Source organism: Microtus oregoni, unplaced genomic scaffold, assembly GCF_018167655.1.
Source record: "Microtus oregoni isolate MIOR12 unplaced genomic scaffold, Mior012 000015F_ref0000493, whole genome shotgun sequence".
NCBI classification, from domain to species: Eukaryota; Metazoa; Chordata; class Mammalia; order Rodentia; family Cricetidae; genus Microtus; species Microtus oregoni.
In genome coordinates, this window is record NW_024543074.1 from 19,632,117 (window position 1) to 19,655,129 (window position 23,013).

Below are 23,013 nucleotides of genomic sequence, written 5' to 3' on the forward strand. Positions count from 1 at the left end.
CCACAGAGCCATGTCTCCATGCTCCAAACCCTGGATAATTTTTGAGAAAATCTTGGGTTTGGCTAAGGATTAGCTTGTAGGGGCTATAGTAACAACAGCAGAGAGGTCCAAACAGAAAACCAAGCATTTCTTTTATCCTCTACAGCAGTGGCTCTCAGCCTTCCTAATGCTGTGACCCTTTAACAAATGCGGTGACCCCAAACATGAAAGTATGTTTGTGCTACTCCATAACTGTAATTTTGTTACTGTTGTGAATCATAATGTAAACATGTGTGTTTTCCGATGGTCTTAGGTGACCCCCGCGAGAGGGCTATTCCCGCGAGAGGGCTATTCCACCACACGTTGAGAACTGCTACTCTACACTATACAAATCAACAAACTGTGGTCCTTAGGCCTCCAATCCCACCACCCAGGACGGGGAAGCAGTTGTCACATTTGAGTAACTTACTGGGCTTAACTAATTTGCAAATCTATGCACACACACACACTCAGAGTGTTCATCATACATGTTTTCCAACTGGTGGTGGAGAATACAGAGTAAAAAAAAATCATGGCAATCTTTTTCATTTTTGAGATTGAGTCGTGATAACTGTGTTTGTTCAATGTGTGTGTGCGCATGTCTGTATGGTGTCGTGGTGGTGAGTGGGATTGTGACAGTTGTACAATCAATGAGCCCTCTCTTTTCCTCTTTTTCACTATGTAGCCTTGGCAAGCCCGGAATTCACTAGGTAGACCAGGCTGGCCTTGAACTCACAGAAATCAACCTGCCTTGGTCTCCCGAGTACTGGATTAAAGGTATGCGCCACCACCCACCACCCTGACAATTACCTTTTATCTTAGTCTCAGCTAGTTGCTGTCTGTCTGTCTGTCTTTCTTTCTTTCTTTCTATCATTTTTTGTTATAAATTGACCCATTAGCTCAGTCTTCTTATTAACTAATTCTTACATCTTAAATTGGCCCATTATTTTTGTCTATGTTAGCCACATGGTTTAGTACCTTTTTCAGCAAGGCAGTCACATCTTGCTTGCTCTGTGTCTCGATCACGGCTGCAGACTGCAACTTCTGCTCCCCAGAATTCTTGTTGCCCCACCTCTACTTCCTGCCTGGTCACTGTCACACTACCTATACTTCCTGCCTGGCCACTGGCCAATCAGCATTCTATTAAAATATAATTGACAGGGCACCGACCATTGTCCCACAGCACTCACCCCCCCTTTTTTTTCAAAACAAGAACCCTGAATCCAGTTTCCCTTGTTTAGCTTTCTTTCTGACCAGTATCCATACAAATTGTAACCAACACTCTAAACAAAGAAAAATATCCATAGTCCATTTTTGGAGGAATGTGGGCGTAGTTTTCCTGGTTACTTCCTGCTGATTGGGGGCAATGATAATCTTATGGGGACCTGAAGGAAATTTAAAATTACGATCAAGTCCTAATCGGAGTATTCTGTGAGGCTTGATCATCTCAGCCATCAGTCTTGAGGCTGTTCTGGATATAGAACTCAGACATCGGGGCCATCCTCTCCTAAGTGGGGGGGGGGTCTTCCTTGATCAAACCTTATTTTTCTTAGCCCAGAATGAATCCATAGCCTCTCATTGCCTGTGGAAACAAAAGCAAAACCTCTTCTCCAAAGTAACATATCTTTTTTTTTTTTTTTTGGTTTTTCGAGACAGGGTTTCTCTGTGGTTTTGGAGCCTGTCCTGGAACTAGCTGGTCTCGAACTCACAGAGATCCGCCTGCCTCTGCCTCCGAGTGCTGGGATTAAAGACGTGTGCCACCACCACCCAGCGTAACATATCTTTTGACTTCAATTTTAAAGTCAAGGCATTTATAAAATATTTATGTTTTATTAATCCAGCAGCATTTATATTCAAGTGTCTTTTAGCAGTCATTGCTCCTTCCTCAGCTGTCAAGCAATTCAGAGACAACACAATAACATACAGTATCCAGACTCTGTGTGTTTTCCATCCTCACGTGGCTTTACTTTAAATTCTATTTCTTTTATTTTTACTTTTAATTTTTGGCTATTTGAGTCAGGATTTCTCTGTGTATCTTCATCTATCCTGGAATTCACTCTGTAGACCAGGCTGGTCTCGAACTCACAGAGATCCGCCTGCCTCTGCCTCCCGAGTGCTGGGATTAAAGGCGTGCGCCACCATCGCCCGGCTAGAGGCTTTTTTCATCTGAAACTATCTTTACTGTATCTCTCTTTTTCTGACCACATAAGTCTTTAATTTGCTAAGCAACAATTTGCTAGGATTAAAGCCATGGCTTTGATGGCTGGATCTAGTCCATTCCTTAGCTTTCTGAGATTCCAGCCTCATGGCGGAGGTACTGGCTGGAGCCACGTTTATTGCCACAACTCTATGGCATTCAAAGGTCCCTGCCACCACCAAGAAGCATCCTGTAGGCTATTATTCATTTGTTTTGTGGCAGAGCCTCTTAAAAGGGGTGCAAAGTTTCTGCAGCTAAAGCTGAGTCAGGAAGCCTCTCAAATGAGACGCATTTGTGTCTAGCAAACAGAGCAAACCCAAGAAATTGCTGCTACCAAGAAGCCATGGTTAATTCTATTCTTTTCTGTCTAATTTCCCAAACTCTCTCAGGTTTTTTAAGTAGATTTAGTCAGCCCCACGTTGGCACCCCATTTGGTTGACAGGGGTTTCTGTCCCCTGGTCCTGCAGCTGTTCAGTCCCAAAGAAATACACAGAGGTCTACATTAGTTATAAACGGATTGGTCCATTAACTACTTCTTACATCTTTACTCCAGTTGCTGCTTTAATATCACATCCTCATAGCTGCAGGAAATACATTCCTTTTTTTTTTTTTTTGTCATCAAGATAGAATCTCGCACCAGGCAGTGGTGGCGCACACCTTTAATCCCAGCACTTGGGAGGCAGAGGCAGATGGATCTCTGTGAGTTTGAGGTCAGCCTAGTCTAGAATAGCTAGTTCCAGGAAAGGCTACAGAAAAAATACCCTGTCTCGAAAAACCAAAAAAAAAAAAAAAAAAAAAAAGAATCTCTAGCACTTTGGTCCAGTTTTGAACCTGTTTTCAGTGGTTTGTCTGAAACTTCGGAAACTTACATAAGTTGTTGTGGTTTGGATCTGAAATGTCCCCCCACAGACTCCTGTGTTGAAGACTTGCTTCCCACCTACTGGTACTATTTTGGGAGGCTGTGGAAACCTGAGAAGGGGAGGCCTATTTGGAGGAAGCAGGTCAGTGGAGGAGCGCCTCTAAAGGTCATTCCTGGGCTTCCTGTCTTCTCACTCTGCTTCCTGTTCACAGGGAGGTGATAAACCTCTTTCACCCCATGTTCCTGCTGCCATGACATGCACACGAGCCTACCAGCCAGGGACTGACCCTCTACAACTGAGAGCCAAAATATGTTTTCCCTTTTTGTTTTTGTGTTGTTTTGGTTTACTTTGTTTTGGTTTTTGTGAGACAAGGTTTCTCTGTAGCTTTGGTGCCTGTCCTGGAACTAGCTCTTGTAGACCAGGCTGGCCTCGAACTCACAGAGATCTGCCTGCCTCTGCCTCCCAAGTGTTGGAATTAAAGGTGTGCACCACCACCGCCTGGCTCGTTTTCCCTCTTGATGTTATTCTAGAAGGTATTTGAAGATGATGAGGATGAAGGACTAGCCCGTGGATGCGTATGCTGACAGCAACTCCCTTCTAAATTTTAGTGAACAAAGAGGAACAACAGCTTTGGCCTCCATATATATGTGTGTGTGTGTGTGTGTGTGTGTGTGTGTGTGTGTGTGTGTATATACATACATATATATATACACATACATACATGCGTGCGCCACCACCGCCCGGCTGGCCTGCTTATATTTCGACATGAGGGGAATGCACCTACCTTGTTTATGAGCTGCACAGCAGTCGGCCTTCGTCGTGTGTGCTGGCATCTGATTGTGATCTCAGAATTGTAGATGGCCTCCAAGGGCCTAACTACATCTCTTGATTGCTTTTCTGATGCTGTGCTAAAACACTGACCAGAAGCAGCTCAAGGGAGAAAGAGTTTGTTTGGCTTACAAGTTAGTGTCCATCGTGGAGAAAGACTCGTAGGGACTCTGGGCACGGACCTGGAGACAGAAACTAAAGCAGAAAATGTGGAGGACTGCTACATATTGACTCGCTTGGGGCTTTTTTTTCCCTTATAAAACTCAAAATCACCTGCCCAGAAGTGGCACCGCCCCACAGTGGGCTGGGCCCTCTCACATCAATCATTAATCAAGAAAACACCCATAGACACGCCCCCTAGGCCAAATCTTTGGAGGCAACACCCCAGGTGAGGTTCCCTGTTTCCAGATGACTGTAGTTTTGTGTTAAACTGACAAAAAGTCACCAACACAGGATACAGCTACACAGAGCAATGCTTGTGAGTATCCAGAATGAGATTCGTGTGAATGAATTTATACTGATGGAGCCTTTAATCCCAGAACTCAGGAGGCAGAGGCAAGCAGATCTTTGTGAATTTGAAGCCAGCCTAGTCTTCAGAGTGAGTTCTAGGACAGCCAGGGCTACACAGAGAAATCCTGTCTCAAAAAGTGAGGAAAAAAAAAAAACAGTCTGGTTTCTATACAAGGATGACTCACAAATTCCTGGAGTTTTCCAGATTCTTTGAAGATAAAGATCTCATGAACCAGGGCAGCCTCATCTCGTGGATCAGGATGGCTCCCTACTTGTAACTTCGGAGCAGAAGTGGCCTACACTCTTGATTCTTCTTGTCTCCTCTTCCCAAGTGCCGGGTGTTCAGGCACGTACCATCACACGAGGCTTATGAGGTGCTGGGGATGGAGTCCATTGCTCCTGTATCCAGACAAACACTCCACCAACTGAGATGTACCCTCCCTCTCGGCCCCGAAAATTTGTGAAACATCCCAGCTGCTTTTTATGAAAACACACAGAAAAAAAAAAAAAGCTGGGAAGAGAGCCAGAGGTTAAAATGTTTGTCATAAAAAAAAAAAAATCAAACCCTAAGAACCTGAGTTCGAATCATCAGAACCCAGGTGAAGGCAGAAGGCAGTAGATTACAGATGACCCCTCTGTCATGCCTTCACTCCTACAGAAAGGTGGGAGTCAGGAGCAGGAGAGCACAGAAGTTACAGGGACCGAGGCCTGGTGTACCCAGCACTGAATCATGCGACCCTGTCTCAGAAAAGGCGGAAGGCAAGGACCCGCATCCTAGGATGTCCTCTGACCTGCACACGCATTCCAGGGCATGCAAGAGCCTGCATTCATGCAGGAACACTCAAACACGCGAACACTCGGGCAAAAGCATGCACGCACCTCATACACACAGCACATAAACACATAAATAATGAGTATACTACAAAACTAAGCGGAAATTATGTTCTCATGTTCTGGACACATTTCTTCCCTTTTACTCTGTTCAGCAGTGAGGATGATGGCCTACTTGAAGTCCTTGATAAATATGTTGTCAGAAAGCAACCAAATATTTTTTTTTAAAGAGGGGGGATGGTTTATGTTTATTAATCATTCCTTGATTTGAAGAATTCCTTCTTCAGGCAAATGGACAAGGGACATACACTATGCGTTGTCATTTGAGATCTGAAGAGTTCGGCTAGATAATCTTCCAAAAGTGTCTGAGAAAATTCAAGCCATAAAGGAGTCCCCCACGAGAGCCACTAAAATGAATTACTCAAATTGGCATGTGGGGCACTCACACACAATTGTCCTCTCTGACGAGGATAGCTATCTGTCTCCTAGAGACCCAGACTTCTACGGAAGGGCAGATTCTGATGTGGAGGTGATATTGGCCAGCTTTTCAGAAGGCCTGACTTTAGGGACCAGTGAGAACAGAAGCAGACTTGGGGAGGTCTCAGGAGGCCCCACTACCGTGGGACTCCGCCATCAACAACTGAGTCTTTTCTAAAAGCAGCGGGCTCACGTCCTGGGAAATGGAGCATCATCATGCTAACTTCGTATCACTTTTAACAATGCAACCTCCACTTCCCCATCACCGAGGAGCCAGGGACGTAGCTAAAAGGAGTTAAGCACCTGAAACGTCTATTTGGCTTTTTTTCTGTGAGGTCACGTGCGACACACAAGCCCCTGCTTGTCCTTTGCAAGGGCCTTTGACTTGGAAACAGCCTGCAAATTGCAGATGGAGGAGGACTCACGCCACTATGTGGGCCCAGATGATCACGTCCCTTCCGTCGAGAGGCGGGGCCTGTCCGTCTGACGTCACGCACCACGCCCCGCCTCCAGGATATTATCGGTGACGCCCGCCATCTTGTCTCAGTGTCTGGTTTGACTGCGGAGGTGTCGCTTGGCTGTGTGTGTCTTTGAGTGGAAGGCGCGCCGGCTCTTTTGTCTGAGTGTGACCCGGTGGCTCGGTCCCAGGCCTGCCAGTGATTTTACTCGGGCAGTTCTCAGTGGCCGCCCGCGCTCTCGATTCGCTCCCCGCACCCGGGAAGGACCGAGCCCGCGTCACGCCCCTTAGCCCCCACCGAGTCCCTTCTCTGTCGCCGCGTCCGAATCGCTTTCCCGGAATCAGACGGTGCCCCATAGATGGCCAGCTTTTCCCCGAGGGTCAACGAGAAAGAGATCGGTGAGGCCCAGGATGGAGAGGGAGCGCGAGAACGGAGGGCAGGCTGCGAAGGGGCTGGCGCCGGGGCCCGGGGAGAAGCGGGGGGGGGGGGGGGCATCGGGAAATCCTATGCCAAGGCCCTTGAGAAGCGGGGGTCCGATGCCGAGACCCAGGAGAAGCGGGGAGAGCCGAGGATCGGCGCCGATTGGCGGGAGGAAGCGGCCCCGCGATGGGCGTCGGCCAGGAGTGAATGGACCCACGTCTCAGAGCTGGGAGTTCCCGTGAGGCCGGGCTGGACGCTCACCGCCCCGCGTACCCCAGTGTCACCAGCACAGCTCGGCGCGGATCAGAGATCCTGGGCTTCTCTCGGCTTAGGGCTTGGGTGTGTAGTAAACCGGGAGGGTTACTAGCAAGGGCTAAGTGGCTTATCTTAGGATCTCTTAAATGTGTGATGGAAAAGAAGCGAACTTTTGTGTCTTGAGGTGCAGTAGGAGGACCCGCTCCCCGTCCTTCAGTCAGGCACTCTAAGGAGAAAGGAACCTGAAGGGGTGCCAGCCGCGTGGAAAGCTTTTATGTTTTAGAGGGTGGCGTCGTGAAAGTGAAGGGTTCCAAGGAGGAACATCTTAGCTCTTTCCCGGGAGGAGCAGTGTGGCTAGGTGGAGTGTGAGAAGGAGGGCTGTGATTTGGGATGAAAGGGCTAGCCCTGTCACGTGCCAGGCTGAAGCCAGGACAATGGGGAGTGGAAGGGTGTGGGCCAGACCTGCCCTGTGCCTTTAAAGCATTTAGCATTATTTCAGTCCTCTCCAAGAAGCCGCCTTTGAAGCCTTTGAATGAGATTGAGTGAATTCAGAGGACGCTGACATTACTTTTTTTTCTTTCCGTTTTCTTTTTTAAAGTTAGCCCAGCACTCGAGGCAGAGGCAAGCAGTTCCAGTAGCCAAGGCTACAAAGTGAAATCCAGTTGAAAAGAAAAGAAAGGTCGTGGACTCTGAGCATGGAGCCTTTGCATTTTCCTGCTCTTGAAGTGTATGATCGGCCAGTTGTTCGGAGGAGGCATTTCTAGGAAGTGTGAGAAGCTGAAGTGAATGCATTTCTATACATAAATAGCCAGCAACAGAGCTGGGGAAGGGGCTGTTCCTTGAAGGGTGAAGCTGAGTGGCTGATTAGCCAGTGACTTTAATATTAGTTTTGTTGCCACGTTAAAGCCACAGAAAACATAAAAATTCTGCCTTTAATTGTGTTTTAGAACTAAGTGTTTTGAACTCAGATCTTTAAAAGGAATTTAGTAGTAGTAGTAGTGGTAGGGCTTGAACTCAGGACCTTCCGGATCCTAGGCAAGCACTCTGCCACCGAGCTGTATCTCCTGCCCTCTAGTTCTTGTGATCTGACAAATGGGTTTTCCTCCTCTATACCATAACACTGTACATTTAGCTGTACTTTGAAAACTTTCTTGCCCTCTTTCTAAGGGAATAAATAGTGCTTCTTGGAATACCTGCTAGGGTAGGACCATTCAAAGAGTTTCATTTTATATCTCCTTATTTCTAGGGTGTAATGTAAAAAGTGCCAAATGTCTTCACATTTGGACTTTTGTAAGCCAGTTTTTTATTTCTTTGTATTTGAAGTGTCACTTGGAGACAAGGTTAGACATTTATCTCTGTGTATAGCTTGATGTTAATGAATAAAACACCTTCACCCCTAGTGTTAATTGTGGTCAAGTTAGGATTTTCCTGTACGTGCTGAAAGTGGAGGCAGGACTCATGAATGATGAAAGGGTTCTGGGACAGGGACATAGCTGCCGTGAGCTACTGCCCGCTCTGAGAAGGCACTGTCCCACTCCTTTCTGGTTATGAAATTGGGGGAAGGAATGTGAAGAAGAACTGAAATCTAGTTAGCCTGGTTCAGCGGTGACTCAGGATGTGATCCTGTGCAGACAGTGTGGTGTGTTTCAGGCCCAGTGTGCTGAGGCGGAGTCAGGCGTCAGGAGATGATACTTTTTTATGATGCCACTTCAGTGCAAACCTTACTCTAGGTTGATAATGTTTTACTAGTCAGTACTTGCGTATTTAAAACAGCTGATTAAAGTATAAGAATCATTTGGTGTATTTATTAGCCAACAAGGAAGCATGAAGGCGATAGAGAACCACCGACTGGGCCATTTGTTTACAGTGTTTGTAATGGTACTAGAACTTCCTGCGTTTGAGGCTGAGTTAGCTTATTGTTTCCTGGTGTTTCACCATCCCATATCCCTATTCCATATTAACACTTTATAAAGAAGAGGATAAAAGTGATTGTGGCCAGAGTTTTTGTTTTTATTTTCCTTAAAATACAGATTTGAAAAATCTTGTGTAAGAAATACAGTATTCTACTTAGATTAACCTGGAGGTTTTCTCTTAAATTGATACTTCCATTTTTTTTTTTTTTGTTTTTGTTTTTCGAGACAGGGTTTCTCTGTAGCTTTGGTGCCTGTCCTGGAACTAGCTCTTGTAGACCAGGCTGGCCTCGAACTCCCAGAGATCCTCCTGCCTCTGACTCCCGAGTGCTGGGATTAAAGGCGTGCGCCATCACCACCCTGCCCCTTCTTTTTTTTTTTTAATAGAATTTTAAAACTTAGTTCCCTTATTAGTGAACAAGGTCCCTTCTACTAATATTCATAAATTTTGGCTAATAGATGGAAATTTAACAGGAATCCCAGGGCTTTTTTGTTTGTTTTTCAGACAGGATTTTGCTGTGTAGCCTTGGCTTGTCCAGGAATTCACTCTGTAGACCAGGCTGGCCCCTAACTCAAATCCTCCTGCCTCTGCCTCCTGAGTACTGGGATTAAAGGTGTATATCACCACTGCCTGGCTGGAATCCCAGTTTTTAAGGGAAGCTGGGAAGATAAAGACAACCCCAGTGAAATGATCATGTAATAGTATGTGCTTGGAAAAATGCAGGAAGCCTGTAACTGCTCTTCCTGAAGTTTATACGTGGAGAAACCATTCTGCAGGTATCTGAGGCTCGCCTGCTAGTGAATCCTACACTCATGTGACTGCAAGTTGAATGAGTGTGAGCTTATGCTGTGTTGCTGACTTTGAGTAAGTGAGGGTTATCTCACTTTGACAAGTCCACACTAGAAAGTGCAGGGTACAGTTCTGGGTATCACTTTTCTTTTTTTTTTTTTTTTTTTGGTTTTTCAAGACAGGGTTTCTCTGTGGCTTTGGAGCCTGTCCTGGAACTAGCTCTTGTAGACCAGGCTGGTCTCGAACTCACAGAGATCCGCCTGCCTCTGCCTCCCGAGTGCTGGGATTAAAGGCGTGCGCCACCACCGCCCGGTTTGGGTATCACTTTTCTAAGGGCCACAACTAATTGGATTCTATCCAGAAAAATGTGGTGGAACTAATTAAGGTGGGAAAAGATAGAAAATGGACTCGATTTTTTGTAATCTAAGGAACGATCGGAAGAACTAAAAATATTATAGCTGAAAAAGACGCCAGTGCAGATATCACGTGTGTGTCACAAGAACAGGATTGTTAATTAGGTTCTCAGATCAGAATCAGGACCGGACAGGTTAGAAGGAAGATTTTGTTTTGTTTTGTTTCCGGGCAAGGTTTCTCTGTGTAACCCTGGGCTCTGTAGACCAGACGAACCTCAAATCTGCCCCTGCCTCCTGATTAGTGGGATTAAAGGTATATGACACCACTGCTCAGCAGATTTTGAGTTATTAAAAAGGAAAAAAAATGGCTGGGCGGCAGTGGCACACGCCTTCAATCCCAGCACTTGGGAGGCAGAGGCAGGCGGATCTCTTGAGTTTGAAACCAGCCTGGTCTACAAAGCGAGTTCCAAGGCAACCAGGACTGTTTCATAAAGCAATCCTGTCTTGAAAAGCCAAAAGGGGGGGTATTGTTTAAACAAAGTAGTTCTATTTCTCTTTAGTGAAAATACATGGTTATTTTCATACAAGGAAAAACATTTCAGAATAATGTAGAAAATGGCTATGAGGCTTCTTTGGGGTTAAACTATGCTCTTTTGTTAACGGATCAAGGAAAAGCATTTCAGAATAATGTAGGAAATGGCTCTCAGGCTTCTTTGGGGTTAAACTATGCTCTTTTGTTAACGGATCAAGTTGGGCCAGGAACAGACTCGTGCTTTCCTATTTGCTAAGTAAATGTTAATTGAACACTTGTCATGCTAGGTGTTAGATTAGTTGTTACTGATGAAGTACACAACACAAAGGTATCATCTCCTTGCCCCCATACCAGGGTTGAATGCTTTCTAGGCAAGCATTCTACTATTGAGCTATATATAGCTCCAGCTCTCCCTGTGCCTTTTTTTTTTTTGAAGATTTATTTATTATGTATGCAGAGTTCTGCCTGCATGTATGCCTGCAGGCCACCAGATTCATTCTATATGATTATGAACTACCCTGTGGTTGCTGGGAATTGAACTCTGAACCTCTGGAAGGGCAACCAGTGCTCTTAACCTCAAACCCATTTCTCTAGCCCTCCCTCTCCCCTTTTTCAATATCAGTTATTTCATGTGGTGGTCAGAGAACAAATTGTGAGCGTGGGTTTTTCCCTTGTCTCATGTAGGTCCGGGACTCAAGTGGCTTGGCAGCAGGTGTTTGTACCCACTGGGCCATTTTTGTTGTCATTTATTTGTTTGTTTGTTTGATCTTTGTTTATTTTTACTGCTTTGTGTGTGTGATTGTTTTGTCTGCGTGTATATATGTGTGCCACATCCGGGCTTGGTGTCCACGGAGGTGCTGTGCCTCCGTGTGGGTCTAGAGATCAAATCCAGGTCCTTCGCAGCATTCTTGCTCTCTTCCACTGAGCCAACTCTTCCAGCCCTCCCTCCCTCTAGCTCTTAAAAAAAATTACTTTGACAGAGTCCCAGCCTTCTGGAAGACTGTGTATGTACTTTTTTTTTTTTTTTTTTTTTTTTTTTTTTTTGTGACCTGGTCTGGCTTTGAGCTGACCGTGTGGCTGAAATTCCAATCCTCTTGATGTGGTTTGTGCTGTGAAGATCAAAAGCAGGGCTTCTGTTGCTAGCAAGAGCCACTGCTGAGCATAAGGGTTCCTAAAACCTTGATTCCCCTTCCACTTTCTTCAGGTCTGCCTGTATAATCCAGGCTGGTCTCAAAGCCAAGTTGTCCCACCCTCACCTCCTGAAACTATGACAAGGTCTCACGTGACCCTGACTTCCTTGAACTCCTCGCCCTCCTTCCTAAGCCTTCTAAGTGCTGATGATAGATAGGTGTGCCCACCATACCGCTGCCATCCTTAATCTTGCATTGGAAAACCACTTTATTACAGCTAATTATCTCTAAAGTTCTGTGGGTGGAAAGCCCGCTGAGCCCTGTTTAAAAGAAAAGGAGAAAACCGTCAACAAATTCCAAAGTAACGTGGAACCATCTCCCATCCACTGTTGGTATATATATATCATGCCCTGTTTTCGTTTTTGTTTCAGTGAGATCGCGTACTGTAGGGGAACTCTTAGCTCCGGCAGCTCCTTTTGACAAGAAATGTGGTGGTGAGAACTGGACTGTGGCTTTCGCTCCGGACGGTTCCTACTTTGCGTGGTCCCAAGGATATCGCATCGTGAAGCTTGTCCCGTGGTCCCAGTGCCTTAAGAACTTGTAAGACTTCTTTCTTTGTGTTTGTAGAATTTACTCTTGTCTGTCGGTGTTGGGCAATAAAATATTTAAGTTTTCTTTTATAGACTGTAACAAGTTTGTTTGTGGTTTGAATCCATGCATTTGAGGTTTCTGTAAAGAATTGCCTGAGCCACCCATGGTGGTGCATCCCTTTAGTCCCAGCACTTGAGAGGTGGAGACAGTAGATCTCTTGAGTTCAAGGCCAGCCTGGTCTACACAGTGAGTTCTGAGACAGCCAAGGCTACATAATAGAAAAACCCTGTCTCAAAAAGGAAAGGGAAAAAAAGAATTCTCTGGGTGGGTGTGGTAGCAGTTGATCTCATGGTGTAGACCAAAGTCTGGACTTTATTTGTACATTGTAGAGTGTTTTAATATTTTTCTCATTTATGCTCCCACCCCTCCCCCACTAAACCCTAAGGCTTCATATGCTGGAGCCAATACTTCGCCAACTAACCTACACCCTTTCTCCTGTTAAGTGTATCTGTAAGGAAAGACAGGTTGTGCCTCACATTAGTGTTATATCCTGTTGTGTCAGATCTTTGTTAGGTGAAGTTTTTTGCATTCACTTTGGATTTCATACGTTTTATTGCTTAATGGTATATGAACAGGTTTTTCTTTAATAAGATAGTCCTGCTATGTGGCCCAGATTGGCTTTAAAACCTATTTTTTTGAGGGGGCAGGGAACTCGAGACAGGGTTTCTCTGTAGCTTTGGAAGCTTGTCCTGGAGCTTGCTCTGTAGACCAGGCTGACCTCGACTCACAGAGATAAACCTGTGCTGGGATTAAAGGTGTGTGCCAACACCACCTGGCAATATGTTGCTTTCTTATTGAAGATTTTCTCTGCAGCTAACAGTTTTCATAAGTTGAACTTGTCTGGCCTCCTATTTTAGGTGCCAATTTTCCAATCTGTAGAAATAGTGTTACAGTTTTGTTGAAGCTATTTAACAAGTGTTAACAATTAGTGTCTATAGAAGTATAATATAAAGAAGAATTCATTTTCAATCTTTCCCCCTCAGTCTTTTACATGGTTCCAAGAATGTTGCCAATTCAAGCTGTCAAAAGTTGACGAGACAAAATAGTAATGGTGGTCAGAAAAATAAGCCTCGTGAACACATTATAGACTGTGGAGACATAGTCTGGAGTCTTGCTTTTGGGTCTTCAGTTCCAGAGAAACAGAGCCGCTGTGTTAATATAGAATGGCATCGCTTCCGATTTGGACAGGATCAGCTACTCCTTGCCACGGGATTAAACAATGGTCGCATCAAAATCTGGGATGTATATACAGGTATGGATTCATAATTTCAAAACTGAATTTGATTACTTTATAATAGTCACTGGAATCTGTGATTTAAGGGTTTATGGTAGAGAAGTGGGATTGGTTGTATCTTTATAATTATTCTAAGTCTTTAGTTCATAGTTTTAATTTAGGAAAATAATACAGAGTTCATACTTGATAAAGTATGCAAAACATGTATGGGTTGTATTTATAAACTCATAATTTAGTTTATGACTCAGCAAAATGTCATACATGCTTTTTCAGTGATCACTTAGAGGATTTTGAGGGAAATCAGTTTTTTTGTATCCCATGCAGGCCTTAAACTTGCTGTGTAGTGAAGAATGACCTTAACTCTGCTCTTCCTGACTGCACATCTTAAGTGCTAGGATTGCAGCCGGCTGCCACACCTTCCAGTTTTGTTGTTGTTGTTGTGGGTTTTTTTTTTTTTTTGTAGTTGTTGTTTTTGTTTTTTTGGTACAGGGTTTCTCTGTAGCTTTGAGCCTGTCCTGGAGCTCATGTAGACAAGGCTGGCCTCGAACTCATAGAGATTCGTGTGCCTCTGCCTCCCGGGTGCTGGGATTTTAATAATATCTAACCTCTTTATCCAATGTCTAGGGATTGGAAATTTGAATTCTTTTCCATGTGTGGTAGCAAATGCCCTTAATCCCAATATTTAGGAGGCAGAGGCAGGAGGAGCCTGGTTTACAGAGAGAGTTCCAGGCTACACAGAAAAATGAGAAACCCTGTCTTTAAAGATAAGTTAAATTCTTTGAACAATTAAGTGTTCGAGGTGGGGTGTGGTGGTATACCCCTTTAATCCCAACACTCAGGAGGCAGAAACAGGCCAATCTCTGTTAGAGGTCAGTCTGGTCTACATGGTGAGTTCTAGGTCATCTAGGGCTATATAGAGAGACTCTGTCTCAAAAACTAAAGAAGTGTTCAGACCGAGCGTGGTGATGCATAGTTGTGCTCCCAGCACTGAAAAGGCTTTGTGGCCAGCCTGGTAGACATAGCAAGTTGAAGGCAGCATGAACTGCTTAGTTCAACCTCTCCACCAAGGGTGAGGGAGGTGCTCAGGGGGAAAATCTGTGTTTACCTTAAAGCAAAACTTCCAGTAACTAATAAATACTCCTTTTGTTTAGATAATGTTAAAATTCTAAATGTTGTGAGGTTTTATTTTGTGGGGCATTTGATAGTCCAAGGCCAAGGAAATAAAGAGAAAAGTTGACATTTTGATTTTGTTTTAAAGACATTCGGGGGGCTGGTGAGGTTCAACAGATAAACGTGCTTGCTGCCACGCCTGACAGGGGCCACGTGGTAGAGAACCAGCGGCAGCAGGTCGTCCTCAGACACACAATAAAGTCATGCTTTACAAACACATAGAATAGACAGGGTACAGGGCTTTCTTGGTGCTAATTTGATCAAGTGTGTTTGCATTTTAGTAGTTCCTTTTACGTTTATCTAGTAATGCAGGGCTTCTTATGGAAATTACTTAAAAACCTAAGTAGTGAATCCTCACAAGTAACAATAGCCAGTAATTAGTAAGTGACATAATTTACTTCATGGAACCAGGGGTACCCAAGACTGTCTGTTCATTCTTTACGGTAACAAAACTACAAAAATAGGAGATAAATACTGATCTTGTCTCCTCCTTTCAATCACCTTTAGGAAAGCTCCTCCTTAATTTGGTAGACCACGTTGAAGTGGTCAGAGACTTAACTTTTGCTCCAGATGGGAGCTTAATCCTTGTATCAGCTTCAAGAGACAAAACTCTTCGCGTATGGGACCTCAAAGATGATGGTATGTATGTCTTTTTTCTTGGTTCCGCCTATGTAAGAGAGTGAGGTGTTTTGTTTCCTTTCTGGGGATTTGGGGCAGGGTCTCTATATAGTCTTGGCTAGTCTAGAAATCTCTGTGTAGACCAGGCTGGCCTCACAGAGATCCACCTGCCTATCTCCTGAGTGCTGGAATTAGAGCATGTGTCACCACACCTGACTTGATGTGACTACTGAGAGTGATCACAGGATTGCCCCACCCTGCAACACACCTGCAATCATAGCTCTAGTGGTTGAGGCAGGAAAATTGAGAGCTCTAGGCCAAACTTGGCTACTTAGCCTGATACTGTATCAGAAAAACAAACCAATGGCTTGGTAACCAAGGTTTCTTTTTTTGTTTAATATTTGGGAAACAAAAATACAGATTAAACAAGCAGTTACAATAATAAACCATCTTGACACTGCTCAGAAACCAACCACAGATCCATAACTCTAGTTCCAAGGGACCCAACACCTTTTGTTCTCTGTGGACACTGCATGCACATAGTTCATAGACATATGCAGCCAACACATTCAACAAGCACTAAATAAATGAAATTTTAGAATAAAAAAAATTTAAGTAAGAGTTTAAGCAACAAATTCAGTCATCTAATAAAATTTAGATTGTGGCCGAATTTACAAACCAGGATTTATGGGAGCTGGAGAGATGGCTCAGAGGTTAAGAACATTGCCTGCTCTTCCAAAGGTCCTGAGTTCAATTCCCAGCAACCACATGGTGGCTCACAACCATCTGTAACGGGGTCTGGTGCCCTCTTCTAGCCTGCAGTCATACACACAGACAGAATATTGTATACAAAATAAATAAATAAAAAAAACCCAGGATTTATAACATGATTAAATGGTGGTAAGCATAGGTCATAAATTCTTTTATTAAAGTAAGATATTTTCCCTCTAATCTCACAGAAAAGTATGTTGGTGAACTCAATTTTTTTTTTTCTGAAACATGGTATCTGCTTACAAAGTTTTATCTTGTTGGAGAGAAACACAAATAAATGTACATCAGGCTGCAGTACCTGCCTCAGTCTCCTAAGTGCTGAGATTAAAGACATAGATTAGCATGCCTGGCTTTTACATTATGTGATGTATTATTTGTCATCATGTTTATTCATGTGGATTTTGTGGGGGTGTGTATGGGTGCCTGAGGAGGCCAGGGGCATTGGATCTCCTGCATTTGAGTTGCAGGCAGTTGTGAGCTATCCAGTTAGGATGCTGGGTATCAACCTCAGAGTATGCTCTTGACTACTGAGTAGTGTTTCCCATCCCATGTAATTTTATCAAGCAACAGATTCTACGCTGAGAGTTTAAGGCCAGCCAGGGCTACATAGAGAGACCTTGCCTTGGAAGGAAGGACGGAGGAAGGGAGGGAGAGTGGGCAGGCAGGTGGCAGATATTGAAGGGCTCTATATCTATATATCTGTATCTATATTTTTTTCAGCTGTAAAAGTAGTTTATGGTAACTGTAGACTACAGTCATGTTGGTGTTACTGATTTGAAGTGCATTGTCCTGACCAGATGTTTCTTTGTTCAGGAAACATGATGAAAGTGTTGCGGGGCCATCAGAACTGGGTGTACAGCTGCGCGTTCTCTCCCGACTCCTCCATGCTGTGTTCAGTTGGAGCCAGTAAAGCAGTATGTGTCAAAGTTCTTGCTCATGTATTGTGAATTGGATGATAATGTATGCTTAATCATTTTGAATCTAAGTAACCTATTAAGTCTGTGCTCGGTGTCATGAATATCTTAATGCTTTATTTCATGATGGAGAAAATTTGCATGTAGAAAATTAGTTATTTATGAATTGAGAAATTGAATTGCTTTTAGAGATATTTATAAAATGAAGGTTAGTTTTTTGTGAGATCTAGGAAAGCTTATGTGATAGACAAGATCTAGTCCATATGTTAAGATATTCCTTGCTAATTATTTTCTTTGTTTTTGTTTTGTCCAGTTTGCTGTTTTGTTTAAGTTGAGTCCCAGCTGATCCTGGACATTTAACTGAAAAAAAAAAGTAATTTAAAAACATAATCATTTATGTGCTAGAGTGGATCATAGATGCACATTGTTTTACAGCTTGCTTGCTATTGGCAGCTTAAGTAGTGACTGGGGGCTGTGTGGTCAGTGAGCTGTCAGTTACCTAGCTCTGAGTCAGGGTAATGTGGAGAGTGCAGCAGTAGCATTGAGTATGAAACTGGCCGATCTCCAGAACGTTTAATGATCACAGCACGCTTTGCACTGATGGGGGTGGGGGTTGTGGCTAGATAAAACAAATTTATTTTGCCAAGAAGTATGTTAAAATGATAGTTGTGAATGTTAGAAGTTTAGAACAAATAGCTTAGTTCTTTGTTTGTTTTTTTTTTAATCATAAAACAAGATAGATGTTTACATTGCTATTTTAGGCTGTGTGTTTTCCATATGCTTCTTGCTTTTCCTGTCACAGGTGGTGGCAGCAATATTGGTGTGATTGAGGTTATGCTGGCACCACTCGCACACAGGCGCACAATGGTGTTAGCTGGGCAGAAAGAGTGGCATCTCTGGCTACCGGGCTGGGGGCGACCTTTACCATAGGATGAAGTAACCTTGCATTCGGCTGCAAGGTGTACTGTACGTACACAGGTGCTGGTCGATGTCCACTTTCTGCTTTTCTTTCTTTTCTTTTCTTTTTCTTTTTTTTTTTTTCCTTTAAAAAAAAATTTCCCCACAGTAAAATCCAGACTCCTGAGTAAATTGATTTTCCAGTTGATGGAATTGAGAGTCTGACAAGTGAACCCAATTTAATGTAAAGAAACTGGTTTTTGAGTGCTTCCTCTGTTTTTTAGAATTTCTTAAGATGCTGGTAGTACCTTAAATCATTGACCCAGTTATTATTATACTTATTTCCCTTTGGAAATAATGTGTGCAGAAAGGAAGTAGCAAGAGGAGGGAAGCTGTCTCACTAGGCTTGCTGTAAACCTCCAAGCTTAATCTAGCAGACTGCAGTAAGCATTAGAATCCGGTCTAGAGCTCCTCAGGAGACTGAGGCAAGGGGATCCCAATTCAAGGACAGCCTGGATACCTTGGTGAGACACTGCTTCAAAGCAAAAAAGAAAAAACAGCAAAAGAACCTTCTGCACAGTTTAGACTCTATGTAATCTTATTTTAAAGTTATTTAACTTTTATGCTGAAAATGACTAATGATTCTAGTCAGTTTGGAAAAATAAGACTGCTAATTAACAAAAAAGCATTGTAATTAAATACATTATTTTCATAAAATAGCATTTTCGTTTGTAATGTAGTTTAACATCTTTGTTGTTTGCCAACAAAATTACATTTGGCTGTGAAAATTCTCTTTTCTTGCAGTATCTGTTTCTCTTCCTAGGCTCTCGGTGGTGACCCAAGCCTATTGTAAACAAGTGATTATCTCAAAGGAGATGCCAATGGAGTAACAATTTGCTAACATTACATTTTCTGTCTGTATATATTTTTAAAATTGGTAGTTTCTGGAAAAAAAGAGAAATGGGTTTGTAATACTTAACCCTATTTATTACCATATATTTTAGTTAATTAGTTTTGGAATAAATGGATTTCAGTGGTTAAATTGCATTGCCTTTATTTTCCCTTTAGGCCTATTTTTTTAAATTAACATTTAACAGAAACATTTGAAATAGAAATTTGCATGTCTGCTTTAATTAACTTAAAGACTGATTTTTTAATCTACGACACTGAGCATATTCTTTAAATTACTTATAATTTGTAATTAATTTAATGTGATATTAAAGTAGCAGTTGTAGTTTAAGATATGCCCCTTTGTCCTCTGTGTGTCTAAATGAAGCTATAACATTTGCCTTTTTATTATTGCAGGTTTTCCTTTGGAATATGGATACGTACACCATGATAAGGAGACTCGAAGGGCATCACCATGATGTTGTAGCTTGTGACTTTTCTCCTGATGGAGCTTTGCTCGCTACTGCATCTTACGATACTCGTGTGTATGTCTGGGATCCACACAGTGGGGACATTCTGATGGAATTCGGGTGAGTACAGTTAGAATCCCTAACAATGTAAAATTAGCAATCTCATAAAGTAAAAGTTATGTGAGCACTTGAATAGTGCAAAGCTTTAGATAAATATGGCTGTTATTAGGTGGGTCTTGGTATTAAATATCTGATTCTGTAGAAATGGTAATATGCTAGAGTTTCATGCCTGGGAAAATTATTAAACAGAAGTTGGACTTAAATGTTATGAAAAAGCCCTTGCTTTTGCTGTCAGTTCTAGCTGGGAAGCACGGTTACTGTACCCCTGGTTTCCTGTTAACATTTAGCTCAGCTGTAATAGCTTTCCCCCATCTTAGTTGTATCAGAGGCCCGCTTTAAATCTTATTCAAAGGTCAGTGAACTCGATACCAAGGCCATTTTGTTTCTTGAATTGATTCTGAAACCCACTGAAAAGAAGTCTCTGCCCCCAGGCACCTGTTTCCCCCGCCTACTCCGATATTTGCTGGAGGAGCAAATGACCGATGGGTACGAGCTGTGTCTTTCAGTCATGATGGACTGCATGTTGCAAGCCTTGCTGATGACAAGTAAGTGTTGGGAGTATCATTTGACTATTCATACCTTCTAAAGGTTTCATTCTTAATGAAAGCATGTTTTAAGTCTTAACACCTTTCTTTAGTGAGGTTCAGGTTTTTGTGGGGACCTGGCTTTTTTGTTTGTATTTAAAATGGTCTTGGTATGTAGGCTGCGTAGGTCTTGAACTTAAGATCTTTCTACCCTTGCCTCCTGAGTGCTAGGAATTTGATGTGGACCACTATACCCATCCTGTAGCTGGTTTTTAATCTCTCTCTAGGCAACACCTTGCTTTTTTTTTGCATTGCTGACTATGGTGGCATACGTCTGTCAAATTGGTAGCCAATGCTTTTGAGATTAGGCAAAGGTAGAAAAGAATAAAGCAAATTATGTCATTTTATCTGTAAGAAAATGAGAAAGCTTCCAGTTGTGAACATCATAGGTTCAAACACTGAGATTACAGAGTCATGCCTTGTGATTTCTTTGGAGTTCATCCAAATTACCAAATGGTGTAGAATATAAAATAGTATATAAAGCATACTAGTATCCCTGAGCTAGTTGGATGTGGAGGCTCATGCCTGTGATTTTGGCACTTTAGGAGACTGTCCAGTTTGTGTTATGTAATGAGACCGTATTCAAGCAACAAAAACTTACTATTAGCTGGATAGAGACCCTGTAATCCCAGCTCTTGGGAAGTAGAGGCAGGAAGATCAGGAGCGTGATGCCAACCTGGGTTACATAATAGCCTGTCTCAACCAAAGTCACCGTGGTCTCAAGTGATTTGTGTGTTTATGCTGTGTGATTCAACACAAAAGCACTGCTTTCTGACTTTCAACTTCCATGACTTGTTTCCCTTCCAGAATGGTGAGGTTCTGGAGAATTGATGAGGACTGTCCAGTACAAGTTGCCCCTTTGAGCAATGGTCTCTGCTGTGCCTTTTCTACCGATGGCAGTGTTTTAGCTGCCGGGTAAGTATGTCTTTCTTGTTTCTTTTTCTTTTGAAGATTTGTTTTTAGTTTATGTGCATGGGTATTATGCTTGCATGTCTTTGTACCGTGTGCATGTAGTACCTGTGGGAGCCAGAAGAGGGTGTGATCTAGAACTGGAGTTTTCAGTATTTGTAAGCCATTGTGTGAGTGTTGGAAACATCAAGTGCTCTTAACAGCTGAACCATCTCTCCAGCTTTTTCTCTTGTTTCTTAACACACAAACAGTCCTGCAAATTTCCTAGACAAACTATAATCCTGTTGCTGCCTTGTGCTGGTTACTTCTTACTGGATTTAAAGTGAGATTGTGGTTCTGACAGAGCTAGCTGTAGGACATGAAATACGTTTAAGTTGGGTGACCATGCTTTGTTTTTTTTTTTTTTCCTCTCTTAAGAACACATGATGGAAGTGTTTATTTTTGGGCCACTCCAAGGCAAGTCCCTAGCCTTCAGCATCTATGCCGCATGTCAATCCGAAGAGTGATGCCCACCCAAGAAGTCCAGAAACTTCCGGTTCCTTCCAAAGTTTTGGAGTTTCTCTCCTACCGGGTTTAGAAGGAAGACTGCCTGTCCTGGTGGGGCCTGACAGACACTCTTCACCAGACAACACCTCAAGCTTTACCCACGCAAGCATTTGTTCTAAAGGCTCGGAAGATTATTTAATTTGATTGACTCTTCATTTCTTTTGTTAGTTGAACTTTTAAAGTATTATTTATAGACCATAGAAATATTTCTGAACATATCATGTAATTTTTTTTTTAAAGATTAACTGTGAAAACATATACATACCTGTATATATTTAGATACAAGCTGCTATGTATTGAATGGGCCGTTCTAGTTTTCTAACTCTCAGTTCTGACCTGTATATATTGCTCCAGTAGAGCCACGGTGTATATATGTGCTGTTTGTTGGAACAAATTCAATGGAATTTTTGGTCTTTTTTATTGGGACACTGAGTTTAGATGATGCTGAATTAAAGCAGAATCTCCTCATAGGAAATGGGATTAGTTGGGATGGGTGGTGTCAGACTGGCGAGAGGTTTTGTGTAATGAAAAGGTCTGCAAGAATTGTGTCAGGGAGTTTGAATGTGATGTTTTTAAAAAGCCAGTACAGAGGTAGCTAGAAAAAGGTTGTTTCTCTGTAGGCCTTAATTTTGGAAAGCAGCTATTTAACCCTCAGAGATAAAGTATTACCCTTTCTTGTCAATTTGAAGTTACACCCACTGCATTATTGCTCAATATTTTGTTAATACTAAGGGACAGTTGTTTTAAGACCATGGGTTTTTTTTTTTTAAAGACAAATACATATTCTGTTTTTTGCAGAGAATGATATTGGTGACTTACCAAAGAGAAGCAATACAATATGTCTGCTTTTGCCTTCTGTTATTTATCTCATCTGCAGATGTTGAGAATGTATGCATTATGTAAAATGCTTGTTTTATATCTTAAGTTTTTTAATTAAAAGACACAAAAATACATTGCAAAAAATGTCTCTTTCGTGTGTTGCATTGTGTAATAATTTTGTCTAGCTGCATTGAAAGGTTAATGGTGGCCTACAAGCACCCAAAGCAGAAACAATGAGGAAAAAAAAACCATGTGACAGGAAGGCATTGATTCATGAGCACGTGCATGCCCTTGTGTTCTGGGCTTGTTTAGAAGTTGTGCTTATTTAGAAACACCAAAACTGTAGGCCAAAAGAAAACAGCTTCGAGCTAAAGAATATCTTTTCGAGAAACTGATGGGCTCAAGGTAAAGCTGTTTGCTTAAATGGTAGAGACTGGCAGTCTGGGTCTTCAGAGAAGCACACCACACTCTATTAGCCGTGCATGGTCTCAAGATACGGCCATCTCACTGAGAATATTTGGAATTCCTTCATGTTGGCTATATTAAAGTATACAGAAGTGGTTATGAAAGCCAGGAAAGAATCCAAGTAATTTCTCAAGTGGCATCTATATTACACAAGAAGCAAAAGCACCTCTAACCTCTTGTGTTGGTTTTTTAAATTTAAATACATAAAAATAGGCTTTTAAAAATTATACTTCATCTTCACACGATTATTTATTTTCTCTAACCACATCAAATACTAGTTATGTAAAGAGACTTAATTGTATGGTCCACTCTGCTTGAGATGGCCCCGGTTGTTTGCAAACTCGGTGCCATAGGAAAGGGACACACAGAATGTAAGACAAATGCAAAC

At 42.5% G+C, this 23,013-nt stretch overlaps 1 protein-coding gene across 4 annotated transcripts; it reads left to right on the forward strand.

Annotated features, from left to right (window-relative positions):
• Positions 1–6,280: 6,280 nt before the first annotated feature.
• On the forward strand, positions 6,281–22,306 carry Wsb1 (WD repeat and SOCS box containing 1). Of its 4 annotated transcripts, XM_041665368.1 has the most exons (9): positions 6,281–6,577; positions 12,001–12,169; positions 13,204–13,472; positions 15,132–15,263; positions 16,827–16,927; positions 19,130–19,302; positions 19,734–19,847; positions 20,694–20,801; positions 21,213–22,306. In XM_041665368.1, exons 1-9 carry the CDS (start codon positions 6,538–6,540, stop codon positions 21,370–21,372), a joined length of 1,266 nt encoding a protein of 421 aa, XP_041521302.1. In that variant the 5' UTR covers positions 6,281–6,537; the 3' UTR covers positions 21,373–22,306. The 4 variants fall into 4 exon arrangements, with proteins under 4 accessions (XP_041521302.1, XP_041521305.1, XP_041521303.1 ...); XM_041665371.1 differs by lacking the exons at positions 6,281–6,577; positions 12,001–12,169; positions 13,204–13,472; positions 15,132–15,263; positions 16,827–16,927 and adding an exon at positions 17,280–17,300; XM_041665369.1 differs by lacking the exons at positions 6,281–6,577; positions 12,001–12,169; positions 13,204–13,472; positions 15,132–15,263; positions 16,827–16,927 and adding an exon at positions 17,730–17,905.
• The last annotated feature ends 707 nt before the right edge of the window (positions 22,307–23,013 follow it).

What these genes read in the sequence shown, in the direction of transcription:
- Wsb1 (XM_041665368.1), top strand. Translation starts at nt 6,538, where the DNA reads ATGGCCAGCTTTTCCCCGAGGGTCAACGAGAAAGAGATCG. An exon ending in ATGGGACCTCAAAGATGATG is followed by an intron (nt 15,264 to 16,826) that starts GTATGTATGTCT and finishes TTCTTTGTTCAG; the next exon opens with GAAACATGATGAAAGTGTTG. An exon ending in GCAAGCCTTGCTGATGACAA is followed by an intron (nt 19,848 to 20,693) that starts GTAAGTGTTGGG and finishes TTTCCCTTCCAG; the next exon opens with AATGGTGAGGTTCTGGAGAA.